The sequence below is a fragment of the Acomys minous genome, assembly GCF_964271855.1.
Source record: "Acomys minous genome assembly, chromosome: 12".
In the NCBI taxonomy this organism is placed as follows: domain Eukaryota; kingdom Metazoa; phylum Chordata; class Mammalia; order Rodentia; family Muridae; genus Acomys; species Acomys minous.
The window spans coordinates 76,506,838-76,524,198 of record NC_140493.1 but is presented as its reverse complement, the minus strand read 5'-3'; the positions used below and the strand labels follow the sequence as shown (position 1 = coordinate 76,524,198).

General features: G+C 47.1%; 1 protein-coding gene across 1 annotated transcript in view; it reads right to left on the bottom strand.

Moving 5' to 3' along the window:
• The window catches only part of HEATR6 (HEAT repeat containing 6), a 31,687-nt gene that overhangs the window by 4,729 nt on the left and 9,597 nt on the right, over positions 1-17,361 (bottom strand). Inside the window, exons 7-17 of the mRNA XM_084750503.1 lie at positions 16,597-16,734; positions 15,262-15,554; positions 14,242-14,419; positions 12,390-12,596; positions 11,905-12,004; positions 8,157-8,524; positions 6,769-6,891; positions 6,256-6,342; positions 3,241-3,375; positions 2,067-2,189; positions 1,428-1,552 (exon numbers count right to left, since the gene is read on the bottom strand). Coding sequence (XP_084606629.1) covers positions 1,428-1,552; positions 2,067-2,189; positions 3,241-3,375; positions 6,256-6,342; positions 6,769-6,891; positions 8,157-8,524; positions 11,905-12,004; positions 12,390-12,596; positions 14,242-14,419; positions 15,262-15,554; positions 16,597-16,734 — 1,877 coding nt within the window. The remainder of the gene's footprint in view (positions 1-1,427; positions 1,553-2,066; positions 2,190-3,240; positions 3,376-6,255; positions 6,343-6,768; positions 6,892-8,156; positions 8,525-11,904; positions 12,005-12,389; positions 12,597-14,241; positions 14,420-15,261; positions 15,555-16,596; positions 16,735-17,361) is intronic.

Below are 17,361 nucleotides of genomic sequence, written 5' to 3'. Positions count from 1 at the left end.
TGAACCAGGACCTCTTTTTTTTTTTTTAATTGATTTATTATGTATATAGTGCTCTGCCTGTACACCTGCACACCAGAAGAGGGCACCAAATCACATTATATGTGGTTGCTGGGAACTGAACTCAGGACCTCTGGAAGAGCAGTCAGTGCCTTTAACCTCAGAGCCATCTCTCCAGCCCCTCGACCCAGGACCTCTTATATAGTGTGGACAGGCCTGGAACTTGGTCCAGAGCCTATGTTGACTTCAAATTTGTGATCCTCCTGCTTCAGCCTGCTGAGTGCTGGGATTACAGGCACGTGCCACCACACTTAGATTTTGACCCAGCAGTTCCACATTTGAGAATGTTACCATGGTGGGCACCTAAAATGGACAGCTCATGCCCAGAGGTGTTCACAGCATATAGACAGCCACAAGGCCAAGGCCTACAACAACCGTTCAGAAAGGGATGGGTAAGGGTGTGTCCCTTGGCAGGCTCTGTATAACAGGTGTTCATTAGACATCAGTGCAGAGAATGGCCTGTGTCTCACATGCCTCTTATGCAGAATTAAAAAAGCACACCAGCAACCACCTCTAGAGATGTGAATGGGGTGGCATGGGAGGCAGGCACATTTTATTCGGCATACCCCTCAGTACTGTTCTAATTCTTTTGACTGTGAATATATTTCTTTTCTTTCTTTCTTTTCTTTTTTTTTTCTTAAGGTTTATTTATTTATTATGTATACAGTGTTGTGCCCGCAGGCCAGAAGAGGGCACCAGATCTCATTATAGATGGTTGTGAGCTACCATGTGGTTGCTGGGAACTGAACTCAGGACCTTTGGAAGAGCAGCCAGGGCTCTTAACCTCTGAGCTGTCTCTCCAGCCCTGGGAATGTATTTCCTAGAAAAATATAAACTGTTTACTGTAATTGGCTGTCACTGGGTAGATCAACTACATCCCATGGCAGGCTCCTGGTTTTTGTTTTTTTCTGGGGGCGGGAGTGGGGGGGTGGGGGGGAGACCATGAAGTTGGATGGGTAGAGAGGTGGGGGATCTGGGAGGAGCTGGTTACTGAAAATATGACTAAAATATATTGTATGTAAAAATGTTTAATAAAACAAAACCTCAAAAACCTTGGCATCCTAAAAGCAGAGCAACCATGACTAAGGTCTCGGATTTCTACTGTGGCATTTCTACAACGTGGGCATGTACTTAGACAGCACATGGTATTTTTGAATACATATAGAATAGAATAGAATAATATATATTCATAATATATAGTAAGAACCTATTAGGTCTATTGCTTAAAGGAATATTAAAACAAGTTGTAAAACCGCCTGCATAACATGGGGGGATTCTTACTAATTCTTTCATAATGGGGATGAAAGACATCTTTCAGGAATTGTAAGAAGGACGCCAGCCGGGGAAAGCAAGCTGAGTGAGTCACTTACATGTTGACAATCAGAGTGTCCGTCAGGTTGCCCAACGACCAGGCTGCTTTGGCACGCACGTTTAGGGACTTGTCTTGAAGTGACGTCAGTATGGCATTTGCTGTGTCTGCAACAAATATGACGTCCTGTACAACAAACCAGGCTGTATTACTTAAGGGCTTCACACTGCTGCCTCTGAATGTCACAGTTTATTTTCACAGAAAGCTGTAACATTCATCTGTGGAGTCAATGTGAGTCTACGACAGGCACCTGTGCCTTCTGTGTGTGGGTTGTTTTCTACCTCCTGCAGCAATGTTCTGACAGGGAAAGCATTTCCAAACACACAGTGTGTGCAGCACCCCTTCTTAGAGATGAACGTCACACATAAGACTAAAGGAAAACTTCACTGACCGCTAGAAAAATGGGTATTAGCTTTCTCAGTTATTACTTCCATGTGGTAATGTCCTTTAATCTTTAGCTAATCATTCATTAGTTAAAATTTTTTTGCACACTACAGTCCCAGGTAGTGTGTCAAATAATTAACAACAACAACAACAACAAAAGCCTAGTGCCTCGCATTGTAATAGCAATTAAGGAATTCGCTGTTCAACTCAGAAGCTTTGCGCCCATGGATCCACTAATGGAGGAGGACAGACTCACCTGTCTGAGACAAGGGAAAAGCACATAGACTCCAAGGGCCCTGGAGGTGGCAGCTTTCACCACATGGTTCTTGCTGTCATTCAGGCCGAGCAGCATTGTAATGCACAAAATCTGCTTGTCATTCTGCAACGAGAAGGTTCACGAAAGGAGAAGTGAGAAGGAACACCTGTGAGCCAAAGTCTTCCTGCCACAAGCAGCTGTGTGTGATGAATTGTGTCCGTGTTAAATCCCACCGTGGCCTTCAGCCGGCTCTGGTAAAGGGCAGGTGCCTGGACACCGGGGCAGGCATCTGAGGAGCAATTTTGGGCAAGGCACACATAGCCTTTGATCACACTGTACCTTTCACCTACATAAACAAGGTCGATTTTCTGCTGCTTCATCCAGCCGCCTCCTTTATAAAAGCTTACATAGCTAATAACAGATCAAAGGCCATCGAGGAATAAAGATCAGGAGCGGCGTGGGTGCACTTGTGTGTCCCAAATCAGACATGAAGTCCTCACCCAGAGCGATGGGATTAGGTGACAGGCTAAGCAAATACCCCGTGTCGAGGCCTTATAACAAATATTTTCACCACTGTTACTTCTCACAGGACTCCTCTGTAAGTGGGTACTACAAAGCTTTAAAGAAAGCCAAGGAGGGGCTGGAGAGATGGCTCAGTGGTTAAGAGCACTGCCTGCTCTTCCAGAGGGCCTGAGTTCAACTGCCAGCAACCACATGGTGGCTCACAACCATCTATAATGGGATCTGATGCCCTCTTCTGGCCTGCAGGGGTACAAGCAGGCAGAGCATTGTAAAATAACTAACTAAATAACTAAATAACTAAATAAAGAAAGAAAAGAAAAGAAACCCAAGGAGTCACAGAGCCAGAGTGGAACGGCTAGGATGTGGGCCAAAGACCTTCAACTCAGGACGTGAAGTGTTTCTGCAATCTGTCTTCAGAGCTGTGCCACTAACAGCCGCACCCGGGCCCACGCCCACACCCATCTTCTACAGCCCAAGAAGCAAGGCTTTCCTGGGGGGGGCGGGGTAAGGCTTCATTGCCCCCACCATGAACTCAACAGAAACAGTTCCTCTTAAAAGAGATAAGGCTGAAAAAAATTTAGGAACCAAGAATCACACTGGCGCCCTGCTGCCCAGGACAGGGACCAAGGGTGGGGATACGTCGCTACGTTACCGGCAGACTGCTGAAGGCTTCTGGCAGGATGGAGGACAGGGCATCACAGGCGCTCGCCTGGAGGGTTGGGTGCTCTGAACTCTGCAGGGCTCGGGGCAAAGGACCATTCAGCATAGTAGTCCAGAACATCACCACCTGGAAGAGAGGCGCAGTTAGAACCACAGCACAACAGCTGCGGTGGCAGAACCTGTTGAAGCCATGCCCACTAGATGCGGCCTTGGAGATGAGACAAGTTTTGCTGAAGTAGTAACTTTTTCCACAGTCATGGAAACAACTTCTGAAATAAGCAGCCATATCCAGTAGGACCCTGTAGTGTAACTGAGTTGACAGCAATAGTGATGACGATAACGACGATGATGATGGTGGTGGTGGTGGTGGTGACGGTGACAGTGGTGATGGTAGTGATGGTGGTGGTGATGATGATGGTAGTGATGATGGTGTTGACAGTGATGATGACGACAGTGATGATGGTAGTGGTGATGGTGGTGGTGATGGTGATGGTGATGGTAGTGATGGTGGTGATAGTGATGATGGTAGTGGTGGTGGTGCTGATGGTGGTGGTGATGGTGATGGTGATGGTGATGGTAGTGATGGTGGTGATAGTGATGATGGTAGTGGTGGTGGTGCTGATGGTGGTGGTGATGGTGATGGTGATGGTAGTGATGGTGGTGATAGTGATGATGGTAGTGGTGGTGGTGCTGATGGTGGTGGTGATGGTGATGGTGATGGTAGTGATGGTGGCGGCGGCAGTGATGATGGTAGTGATGGTGGTGGTGGTGGTGACAGTGATGATGGTAGTGATGGTGATGGTGGCAACAGCAGCAGAAGCAGCTATATCTCAGAGGCTTTATCACAGGCCAGTCACTGTTCTAAGTGACTGTCATACTTCAATCCATTTTAGTTCCAGCACAGCTAACTGAGGTCTACACCACGACACCCATCTCTACCAAGAAAACAGAGTCACAAAACACATCCTAACATGCTAGTCAGCAGCAGGGGTCACTGAGACTCGGGATGAGCCGACATCCTGCTCTCAACGTGACCCTACTGAAGCACAGGGGGCTGCGTACACCAGGCAAGAGGCTCAGAGGGAGAGCTGGAGCTGTTCCTGTCCCCTCCTGTCTGTAACCCTGCCTTGGTGACTTGATCTGCATAAACTCTGGTTCTTCTTCAACCACAGGAGGCAGTGACATCTCCCCTGAAGTCTACAACAAGATGTGACACTGAGTACTCAGTTCCCAGCACGAGGACATGGTAGCCACTCTGAGCACAGTTGCAGGCTCTGCAGGAGGCGCTTTGAAGACTCATCCATGAAAGCCCCTCAGGCAGCTGAGGTGTCCTTCCCATGTATCATAAAATCCCTGCCATTTCAAATTCATTTGAGAATGTGTCTGGGTTTGTTTTGTTTTTTCTAGTTTTCTTTCCATAGGCTTGGCCCTGGGTTTTGCTGTGTACTTGTGCACTGTCTCTGTCCATGTCCTACCTCAGCTCCCCGAAACCCAGTCTGGACCCTCCATACCCCAGAATGTATAAACTGTACGGCTGCAACCTCCTGGGTGGCCCAGGGACTCTCACTTTCAAATAGTCACACCCGTGGAGTCCTAGCCCACAGTGAATAAATAGGCCTGACCTGTAACCAATAGGATACTGTGAAAAATGACAAGAGGACACCCAATAGTTCTCTGGAGAAAGTGAGCGTGCTTTTTCCAACAACCGGCCCAAGTTGCTGGGCACGTGAGTGAGGCACCTGGAGGGTCCTTCACCCCTAGACAAGGCCATAACTGACTGCAGCTTTGGTGGCATCCTGACTCATGAGACCTCTAGCCAGGACGTGGCCTGCAGAGACCGCGCAGAAAACAAATGGTCCGAAGACGCTATGTGCTTAGGCTTCTGTGTTGCTTGGCTGGCGCCAGGTAATAATGTCTGCTTTCTCTCCAGACAATGCAACACTGAGACGATGAACTGCTGAGAGGTTGCCCACAACCACTTGTCTGGCAGGAGGAGAAATTTGGATTCCCAACCAAGTTCTACCTGATGCCCAAACTCAGGCCGTCTCCTTGCAAGTTGTTCCATGGAAGCTTGGAAAGGGGACTGCTGTACAAGCTGGTGACCTCATCCTAGTGAGTTCACCTCTGGAACCCACACAGAAGCAGACACAGAGAACCCACAAATTATCTTCTGACCTCTAGGTGTGGACATTAGCACACACGCCATACCCCAGTAACAACAGTTAAGACAATTTAATAAAAACTTAAAATTTAAAAAGTTGTGGTGTGCTGCTATTCCACAGGAACATCACAGATTTGGTCATAGTTAGGGTTTTATTGCTGTAAAGAGACACCATGACCAAGGCAACTCTTATAAAGGAAAACACTGAATTGGGGCTGGCTTCCAGTTTCTAAGATCTAGTCTATTATCATCATGGTGGGAAGCATGGCAGCTTCTAGGCAGACATGGTGCTGGAGAAGGAGCTAAGAGTTCTACATTTCTGTTTGTTTGTTTGTTTTTTGAGACAGGGTTTCTCTGTGTAGCCTTGGCTGTCCTGGACTCACTTTGTAGACCAGGCTGGTCTCGAACTCACAGCGATCCTGCCTGTCTCTGCCTCCCGAGTGCTGGGATTAAAGGCGTGCGCCACCACGCCCGGCTGAGTTCTACATCTTGATCTGCATTCAAACACATAAGTCTGTGGGGGCCATTGCTATTCAAACTATCACATATTTGCTCTGAATTTTGTTGTTATTATTAGCGTGCACACACGTGACATATGTGGACACATCTGTTACGGTGCACACAGAAACATCAGAGGAAAACTTTATAGAGTTGGTTCTCTATGTGGATTCTGAGGATCACACTCAGGCTGTCAGGTGTGTGATGTCGGGCAGTGTGCGCCTTTACCCACAGTGCCATTTCGACATGGGAAGAAATGAGACCATCTGCTCCACTTCATCACTGAGCCTCTAAATACAAACTCACACCAGAGCTCCGAGGGCAGAACACTGGGGCGGGGGCGCTTACCAGGTAGACGGGCACTCTCTGGTCAGGTGCCGTGTTGGAATCTGGTTTGTGCTGCTGTATCAAGCCTGTGCCCAGTTCTTCCAGGAGCTGCCGAGATATGAGAAATGAGCCATCAGAGCAGAGAGCTAGCTCTACGGAGGCGGCAAATACCGTGCCTTCAGTTTGGAGACCACCTCAAATCAACAGGAAAAGTAGGTTCTTTCTTCCTCTCTCTCTCCCTTCCTTCCTTTCTTTCCCTTTTTGTTCTTTGAGACCCTGGCTGGCCTCGAACTTAAGATCCACCAGCCTCTCCTCACTCATGCTTGTTAAAGGCGTGAACACAATTTAGGAAAAGTAATTTCTGACTGTTGTTTTCTTCTCAGCAACTGTGACAGAGGTATTCTTTCAAGGAGTAAAACTAACACCTATGCTGTTAGCTAGCCCTGCACGTAAGAACCAGGAGGAATGTGTCCCCTTCCTCTCCTGAAATCTGAGAAACCGCAGAAGACAACATGTCACTTGTAATGGAATTACCTTCATGCCGTGGAGCTGGACGGACGGGTTTGCTTCGCCCATGCACTTACAGATCACCTCACCGAGCTCCATCAAGTACTGCTGAGTCATCGAAAAATAGCCCCTTGCCAGGTGAGCCAAAACCTACACAGGGAACAGGCAGTGAGCTCATTTGATGGGGCAAGGCTGTACACTCCAAAAGTGTCCAACCACTCGCACCCAACAGGGACCTACAGTCTGACACGGATGAAGCGAGAGTCAGCCATTAGCTAGCTGCTGCTGGCTTCATGACACTTTATTGGTTTGTGATGTCAAGAAGAATTCTTTGATACAGATTTTAAAGGAATTCATAGCTGTAAGAACCAAGGCTGAAAGGGTGAGGGGTGTGTGTTCGGTGTCCTTAGACGGTCGGCAGCCTGCAGAACCAAGCTGCGATGGCTACTCTGGGTGTCAATTTGACTACATCTGGATTTAATTAAAACCCAAGCTGCTGGGCACACCCGTGAGCTTTTTTTTTTTTTTCTTAATTAAATCATTTGAAAGGGGGAAGACCCACTTTTAATCTGCATCTTTTCAGGTGGGAAAATCCACCTTTACTGTGGGCCACACCTCCTGCTGCAGCCTACATAAAGGGCAGGGAAGAAGGAAGTTTGCTCTCTCTGCCTGCTTGGTCTTACTCTCAATGGCAAGTGAATTCCTTCACTGGCACTAGAGCCTACATCTCTGTACTGAAGATCAGCTGAGACATCCCAGCCTTGTGGACCTTCCATTGGTAGACAGCCATTGTTAGGCTAGCTGGACCACAGCCTGTAAGTCATTCTAACAAATCCCCTCTATGTAGATATCTCATCCTATCAGCTGTGTTCCCCCAGAGAGCCCTGACCATACAGAAATCTATGTCTTAGACTACGTCTGACTACGTAGATGTTTTCCTTCCTTTTCAAAAATTTTATTTATTTATTTTGAGGTGAGTTTTTACTAAGTAGCCCTGGGTGGCCTGGAACTAGTGATGTAAACCAGGCTGGCCTTGAACAGAGATCTGCCTGTGTCTGCTTCCCAAGCATTGGGATTAAATATGCAGACCAACATGCCCTACAAGGGGTGACTTCTTCCCTTCAAGGTGCAATCATTTTAGTTCAATAAATAAATACAAGATGACAAGAATTAGGTTACAGAAGTCAAGCTTAGTCATTACATCCACTGGTTGGGCATGCAACTCTTGACATGACTACAACAGTCTGTAACAAAAGAGCAAGAAGGAATACACTCAACAAGTTACAACGACTACCTCAAACAAAACAACAAAGAAAGGCTGCACCAAACAGCAAGGCCACTTCATGCACTGCTCCTCAGTTACCCTCCTGAGAAGGAGTGGTCCCGGACTTCCAGCAGGGCGTGGAGCCTCCTACCTGCAGAGCTTCCAGCCGCATGGGGGAGGGTTCATAGGTGCTGCCCAGGCCAGAGCCAGCAGCAGCATCGCTTCCTGAGCAGGAGTCTTCCTTGGGCAGCACCACAGTGGAAATGCAAAGTCGGATGAGCCAGCAGGGCTCTGAAGACCCCTTCGGGGAGCTGACCGAGGCATCCTCCAGAGAGGGTCCCGCAGGGAATTTCTTCCAGCCGTCAGGAGTGCCGAGGTGAGGAGTTGCTGAACTGCTGCTGCTGCTGCTGAGCCCAGAGGAACAGGGCTGTTGCAGAAGCAGCTGGACTTCGGGCAGAGGCGCATGAGTGGACACTATCGCTCCCAAGAGTGTGAGGCTCGACACTCGGACGTTAACATCTGTCCAAAGAAAGGCAGAGCCTTATCACCACGGAACCGCTGTCATGAGGGCTGTAGTTATCCCTGACAGCAAGCAAGAATGGCTAGATTCTTTTTGTTTGTTTTGTTTTCTTTTTTCCGAGACAGGGTTTCTCTGTGTTAGCCTTGGACTCACTTTGTAGACCAGGCTGGCCTCGAACTCACAGCAACCTGCCTGGCTCTTCCTCCCAAGTGCTAGGATTAAAGGCGTGCGCCACCAAGCCCAGTTTCTTCTTTAATTAGGTATAATTAAGGTTCAAGTTTCAGTTCATAGAAAGTATGTGACATTATTGCGAAGAAACAACCTGAAAAATCAAGAACGTTAAGACATTCTACAAGACAACTGACTAGGAGTATCCAAATGTGAAGACTAGAAAAAAATCAAAAGGCACGGTGGGGTTTCTTCATTTAAAAAGACCACAGAACCCAGGCATGGGGCTGTATTTGGGAACTCCTAGCCGTTGCTCTCGCAGAGGACTAGAATGTGGTTACCTGCACAAACACTGTGCAGCTCACAGCTACCTCAACTCCAGTTCCTGGGGATTTCACGCCCTCCTCTGACCTCAAACACACGCATATCCCTGCCCACAGTCACAAAACAAAATCAAGAATCTTTACACTCCTAGCACTCCAGAAGCTGAGGAAGGAAAACATTTGAGGCCAAGCTGGGCTATACAGGGAGGTCTTGCTTCAAAACAGAACCAAACCAAACCAAAACACTAAAGTAGTATACACTGTAACAAAATGTTATTAATCTCTGAACTTGAACAATCCTGGAGTTAAAAAAAAAAGCTATAAAACAAACAAATAACAAAATAAACAAACAAACAAACCCCGGTGAGAGGGGTATTTCAGTGATTGAAACAACTGCGGATAAGCACAAGGCCTGGCGTTCAGACCCCAGAACACATACACACGCTGAGTGGGTACGGCCGCCCACTTACACTTCAGTGCTCAGAAGTCCAGGGACTGGGGCTGCGGAGGGAAAGTGTCCAGCCAGAGCTCTGTGTGCAATCGAGAGACTCCATCTCAACGAATAAAGTGGGGAGACTTAAGACATGCGATGTCAGCCTTGGGCTTTCCATGCATGTGCCCAGAGGCATGCAAAAGCCCATATACACACACGCGCGCTCACACCACATGTACATAACAAATGAGACAAAGCTGAAAGGTCTGCTGTCGGCTCAGGGTTTTGCACCTGGCTGGCTGCCCCAGCAGCACTGCTGAAGTGTTGCCTTTGCTCGTTTGCTGTGAGCAGCTGATGGTGATGAATGTGGATTTACTTCTGGGAGCTCTACCTCTTCCACTATGTTCTACACTGTGTTTACTGTAGTTTTATGGTAGGTTTTGAGGTATTGACACTCTCAGATCTTTATTTTTTTTTTTTCCCTCCCTGCAAATCCTACCAATGGAACCCAGGGCTTGCACACTCCCGGCAAGTGCTGCACTGCTGAGCTCAACCTCCAGCCTAAGTGCTCTATCAATACTGCGTTTCCTAGTCTAGGTCTTTTGCCTGATGAATGTTGAGAATCAACTGCTGATGTTATAAAAATGAGCTGCTGGCTTTTGAGTGGGATTACACTAAACTTTAAGTTGGAAGAACCGACACAGACCTCTCCATGAGCAAGGGTCCTTCCATTCCATCCAGCAGTTTCTAAGTGTACATATGAGCCCGCTATATATTTGTCAGATTCACCTCTGGTATACTTTAGAGTTTGAACATCTTTTTTTTTTTTTTTTTCCGAGACAGGGTTTCTCTGTGTAGCCTTGGCTGTCCTGGACCCGCTTTGTAGACCAGGCTGGCCTCGAACTCACAGCGATCCACCTGCCTCTGCCTCCCGAGTGCTGGGATTATAGGCGTGCGCCACCACGCCCGGCTGAGTCTGAACATCTTAACAATGAAAACGTTCAAGTATAAAGTCAAACATTTGTTGAGATGTGTCCATTCCCAGGAGGCTGAAGACACAAATAAAGAGAAACAGGTACAGTTAAGGTAGCAGCAGCCTGCACCAGGAGACTTGAGTTTTGTTTTGTTTTGTTTGCTTATTTGTTTCAGAGACAAGGTCTCTCTGTGCAACCCTGGCTGTCCTGGAACTCACTCTGTAGACCAGGCTGGCCTCAACCTCAGAGATCTGCCTGCCTCTGCCTCCTGAGTACCGGGATTAAAGGCGTGCGCCACCACCGCCCACCTGAGACGGGTTAAGTGTACTTTTGCCATCGCTGTGATGAGAGGCCTCAGGACAGGATTTATCTTTCTGTGCTCTGACTTACAGGCTGGTGTAAGGAGTAGGTTGAACTCGGCCTCTCATTTGCGTCTGATGAGAATCCTACAGAATAGGTGCCAGTCTCCCTGCTGTGAGGAACTGGGTTCTGGGTGCGCCACGGCTCTGAGGATGATGTGGGAGAGGGCTGCAGACTCTCAGACTGATTTCAGGCTGCTGTCCCTTCTACAGCATTCCAGAAAACACCTGCACTGCCTTTTTACTCCATGACTTTGACTGAAAACTCAGACTAAGAGCGAGTCTGATCTGAAATCTTACAAAAAACCAGAAAGGAGTATTCCAAAGGCAGGGGCTCACAGCCCACACACTTTATGGAGGGAAAAGCTGACAAACGAGCAATAAGCCTGCAGTTAGAGGAGGTATCAACTAACTTCACCAGACTTTATGTGACCTTCATAGATCATGTTACAGAAGTCAGGTTTTTGTTTTACAGTGTTTCTTCCTAATACAGGACACCACCCACCCACCCACCTATCCATCCATCAATCCACCCACCCGTCACCCATCCATCCATCCATCCACTCACCCATCATCCATCCATCCACCCATCATCCATCCATCCATCCACCCATCATCCATCCATCCATCCACCCATCTATCACCCATCCATCATCCATCCATTCACTCACCCATCATTCATCTATCCATCATCTATATATCCATTTACCCACCAACCCATCATCCATCCATCCATCCACCTACCCATCATCATCTATGCACCCACCCACCCACCCTTCATCCATTCACCCACCTACCCATCATCCATCCATCCACCCACCCATCTCTGCCTAAAGATTCTGACTCTTATGCACTTGACAAAGCTGCTTGGACTTGTCTCACTCTTAATCTGAGACGTAGTTTGTTCGCTACGAACAAAGAGGCACTCAGCCCATAGACAATTAATTCTCCAGCTCATTTCTTTCTGGCAAACAGCCTTCTAACAACAGAGGACATCCTTGAGATGCTGAGACTAAGGGAAGACCTTCGAGCCTGAGGGATACTCTGAATACTCACTCCTTTTCCTTTAAAACACAGATGCTCTACATTGATGGCTATAAGGCGACAGTTAGCACTACCCACCTTTGTGGCGGATGTAAGGCTTTATGTGGGTCCAGACTTTGGTCAGCAAGCTGAGTTTCAGACGGTTGTAGGGGGCATTTGATACTAGATTTGCAAGGCACTGTGACAGAAACACGTTTACAATAGTTAATTTAAAAGGTCTTTTAAATTACAAAACTTATTTTTACATTTATTTGTGTGAGCGTGTATGTTTATGTGGAGGTCAGAGGGCAACTGTGGGAATCTGTTCTCTCCTTCTACCACATGTTTTCTGGAGATCACACTTGGCTTAGCGGCAAGCACCTTTACCCACTGAGCCATCCCACCAGCCCTCCGTCCCCCAGTTTTCAAAGGTCTTTATAGTAAATGAAAACCAGTCTTTATAGTGCCTATTGTTAGATTGGCTAAGTAGGTACAGACTTCTGAAAAGGTGTTTTTAATATACTCATTACTTTTAGATGACGTGAAACATACAAACCGAAGGCCGCAGGTAACGTGGGACTTACCTTAATTATCTGAGTAAGGGTCTGGGATGATGACTCTGCCACCAGAGCTAACAAAAGACATCTGTGCAACTCTCTAATGCTGGATGCAATCGTGACAGAGAAGGGAGTGAAAGCCCTTTTGTGGTCACTGGTGTCTTCGGCAACAGAAAGGAACTGCTTTGAGCCTTCCAAGATGGCAGACAAGACTTGAAGAGCGCAGGCACGAGTCTGGAATGTCAAGATGATTCACATGCATTGGCTAGAAGCTGGGACCAGGTTCCCTTCTTCCTATGCAGACTAATTCTCCAAGTATTCAGGGAACGCTAAGAATGAAGGAAGTGTCAGGCACTGCGGGTGGCTGCGAGGCAGGCCACGTGCGCTACATACATGTACGGCTATCCTACGTGCTACCTCAGCACACAGATCTGAAGTCCTAGGAAGGGGAAGCATTAGAGATCAGACACCTACACATCTAAGCATGAGGCTGATGAAGAGAGAAACAACAGCACCTAGGGTAGAGAGACACAAATGCTCCTCAACTAGCTGCTTACATCTGAGTGAGTGTGTGTGTGTGTGCGTGCGCGCGCACAATAAGAATGGTAACTTAATGTTTGCAAACACTTGGGTGTAGGAATTAAAGAATGTAAGTTGTATGTGTGTATCTGGTCATGTGTATACACATATGTGCATACACATGTGGAGGCCAGAGGCGTCTGCCTCAGTTGCTCTCCACTTCATTTTTGGAGAAGAGGCCTCCCGCGGAGCCTGGAGCTCCCTGACCTGGCTAGGCTGGCCAGCAAGCCCTAGGGATCTACCTGTTTCCACCTCCCCAGCTTTTTTATGGGTGTGCTAGACATCTGAACTCACTTCCTCAGTGTACAGCAAGCACTCTGGACACTGAGCCATCTCACAGACCCTATACATAACCTTACAGATGGAAAGGGGGAAAAATCCATCTTTGTCATGGATTGCTGTTTATTAAGGAAAAGTCAGTTACGGAGGATTGTGAGCTGCTGGGTGGATGGATCCTGCTGAGAACTGAACCTCTGGAAGCAGTCAGTGCTCTTAGCCAGAAAGCCACCACCTTAACTATAGAGACTATAATTAGCTACCTGAATGATTATGGGATGTTCCAATCTACTGTGGATTATGTTACCTTTTAGAAAGAAACCTTAAAAATAAGTAAAATACGCGGTAGGCTTATTAAAATGCTGCCTTTCAGTGGGTAGCTGGGCTTCCTAAGGAAAGCCAGGAGCTGCTCAGGGTGACTTTTTAATACTCGCTGCTGGAAGGCTGGAAACAACTCCTTTCCTTCTGTGGCTAAGAGCTAGTTTAACAAGGAACAGAGGGGAATACACAGATCCAAACAGAGGCAGACCAGTCCAGCTGCCATGGGATAGTTGCTGATGCTAACAAGACTGCCGTTGCTTTTTCTTTCCAGAAACTGCCTTTTCTCATTAAAATATGTAACTCACTCATGACTTAAGATGCGGGAGAACTGTTTAGGATTTTATTTTACACAGCACTATCTCATGCTCCCACTAAACACTACAGGTTCTTCGCTAGCTTTAGAGCCTTCCCGACCATTCCATTCCATGGAGCTAAGCCACTCCTGAGTTGTTTCTGCTAGAAACACCACAGCTTCGGTGGACCTCATGGGAGACACAGAAGTTACGGCTCAGTGTGCTCCGACTTCAAGCAAGCCCTGGTCATAAGATGTCATCTTTATGAGTGGTCCACAGAAGCCCGTCCTCTCCTCATTTCCTGCCTAGTAAGGTTGTCAGGACCCAGGCTGGTATAAGTGAGAGCAGAATTCAGAACAGATCAGACAGGGCAAAGGGGGAAAGGACATAAAATGTGTTTGGCATCTTACCTTTGGAGACGGGTCCTTTAATGTGAGCGTCATTAAGGACACCGACTGTGGGCTTCCAAGCTCAGGCGTGTCAGGGACAAAGGCTGACCAGTAGCCGTACAGCACTTTCTTTTCTATTGATTTGATAGTAGAAAGAAAACAAGCTAATGCCCCTTGGCGGACCTTGGCTTGGTATGACCTATCATTGTGAGAAGAAAAAAGAAAGTATTAGAAGTTTTTGGAAAGGCGGATGGAAAGGCTGTTTATTCCAGTCAGCTCAAATGAGTTGAGAATTATGCATCCTGCCTACCCCTAAGGATACTACCATCCCTTTCAAGTATGACCAAAGCATGTCAGGCAGTTTTGCTATAAGCTATTAAGGTGATTAGAAAACAAGCAAGCCGAGAATAAGAGAAGTAGCATATTGATCAGGAAGCTGGAGTCAGACAAGAGACAGTGCTGAGTATCCATGCATGTGCTCAATGGGCATCCCCTGACTGACCTCATGGGGGTCACGGTGCGTGAGGTGGCCAACACAGACACACAGACACACACACACACACAGACACACACACACACACACACAGACACACAGACACACACACACACACAGACACACACACAGACACACACACACACAGACACAGACACACACACACACACATACACAGACAGACAGACAACAGTGACAGATGGCTCATGAAAGAAGTATAGCACACTTCACATGACCCTAGGACCCTAGGACAAAGATAAATTTCAGGGTCATGTAGCAGAGAGCCTATGTCAGAACAGAGGTGTCAGACAAGCTTCTCAGAAAATATGACTTGTGACCTCATTTCGAAGAGGACGAATGGTTAACAAGATGAAAAGGCCAGAAAGAAGCACCATATCAGCAGATCCAGCAAGTGGCCACAAATCAAAATGACGCAAAGCCCCACAAGAAAGAGACCTTCAAGGTCAACACCACACATAGCAGACAGGTTCTGAAAGTCACGTGCAACTACAGGTGGCAGGCGGAGCATTGTAACAAAAAACTGCTACCTCAATTTACTCTGCATGCCTCCTTCCGCATCCGAGTAGTCCGACTCACTGCTGCTGAGCCTTTTCCAGCCGGAGGCGGTGAAGGGTGAGGGGACCTCTCTGCCTGTATCTGCAGGCAAGCTCTGGGAGCCCCTCGGGGAGGAGCACCAAGCGTTCTGGCCACACGTGTTTACCCTGCCCATGCTGAGGCTGGGGACTGCTTCCACTTCACTGCTGGATTCCTCCTCCTCCTCCTCCTCTTTCTCTCCTTGCTGGGTTTTCTTTTGTTTTACTTTGTGTTTTTTCTTTTTACTCTGATTTTTGGAGCAAACAAAGATATAATACATACATACATACATATACACACACATGTACATATATACTTATATTTATACACATCCACATATACATTATGAAAGTCATTCCACAACTGCTTTTTTGCTTGGCTCTTTTTCTGTTGTTGTTGGTTTTCCTAGACAAGGTTTCTCTGTGTTAGCCTTGGCTGTCCTGAAGTCGCTTTGTAGACCAGGCTGGTCTCGAACCCACAGTGACCCGCCTGCCTCTGTCTCCCAAGTGCTGGGATTAAAGGCGTGCACCGCCACAGCCAGCCCTTCAAAAACTACTTTCAACTGAAATGGCGCTTTTTCATTTGAAATTGACTGCAGGCATTCACATAAGAAATATGAAAAAAAAAAAAAAAGGCAAAAAGAGGACCAGAGCAGAGTGGCAGGATGTGCCAGGCATGATGCTTGATGCATGATGCCCAGATGGGCCATCTGTGTGCTTCAGTCTCCAAGGGAACTGAGGGAAAAGACAGCTTTCTAGGAAGGCTGGGAAATGTGACTGGAGCATCGCTGAGATAGAGACCTGACAAACAGGCAGGCTTCAGAGGCTCTAGAGAAGAACTGCCTCCATTATGACGCAAAGGCTAACTGCAGCCTGCTTCTATTACTTACTGGAATGCAGCCACGCCCATCTGCTTCCACAGCGAATCCCACCCCCCCCTGCTCTTGCACTAGGGTCCCTGTGACAGTTGGCCCTTTACAAAAAGAAGTGCATTGAATCTTCTTGCATTTGAGAGGCCTGGGAATGAGCCTCCACCGTGTTGAAAGTAGAGCAGACATTTGCTGTAACAGTTACACTGTCCAGACCTCGCAGAAGCACACGGCACTCTAACTGGTCTTCTCAGCAATCTGATCTATTTGGAATTTCTGGATTAACTACACTAGCTTGAAAACAAATTCTTAGTGGCCTTTTGAGGCAGTCAGCATACACAGCACACAGAGACAGCACACACTGCAACACAGCGAGCACACAAACGCTCTGCAGCGGAAATCTCAGTGGACTGACACATACCGCAGATGGTCGGGCCGCATTGGATTCTGGCTGCTGGGGCTTGGCCGGTGATCGCCCATCGTACTGGGGAAGTGGAGTTGGATAGAGCACCGTGGGCATCTCTATGTTTAATCCAGGAAGTCCATGAAACATGGCTTTCTAACAGTGAAAAGAGAGGAAAAACAAATACCACATAAATCCTAACTCAACCAGCACGTTCTCATCAGCACTCAAGCAGACCAATGTTTAAAAACTATTACAGGGACTTGAGAAGTTTCTGATGGGGTTGAGGACCACCAAATAGTTTAGTTTTACAATTAAGCTTAGTTGTTTAGGGGTTAAGTTGTTTTTCGGTCTAAATAGAGGTTTTTAGGTTGATAGAGATATGATAGATATTGATTTACCTTCAGAATGGTAGACACATCAAGACAGCAAAGATGTTTTCTTCAAGGTTGCCAAATACAAAGAGGCAAAATGCTATGAATGTAATATTTATATAATTTCTAATTGTTTCATGGTCCTTTCTATATGTAGTTTATGTATATGTGTATAATAATATAAATGTATATGTAAAAGTAAACAAACAAACAAAAACAAACTATTACAGGCCAGGTGTGTGGTGGTGCACACCTTTAATCCCAGCACTTAGGGATGCAGAGGCCATCAGATCTCTGTGAGTTCGAGGCCAGCCTGTTCTACAGAGTGAGTCCAGGACAGCCAGGGCTACACAGAGAAACCCTGTCTCGAGAAAGAAAAGAAAAAGAAACTATTACAGAATAAAAATGA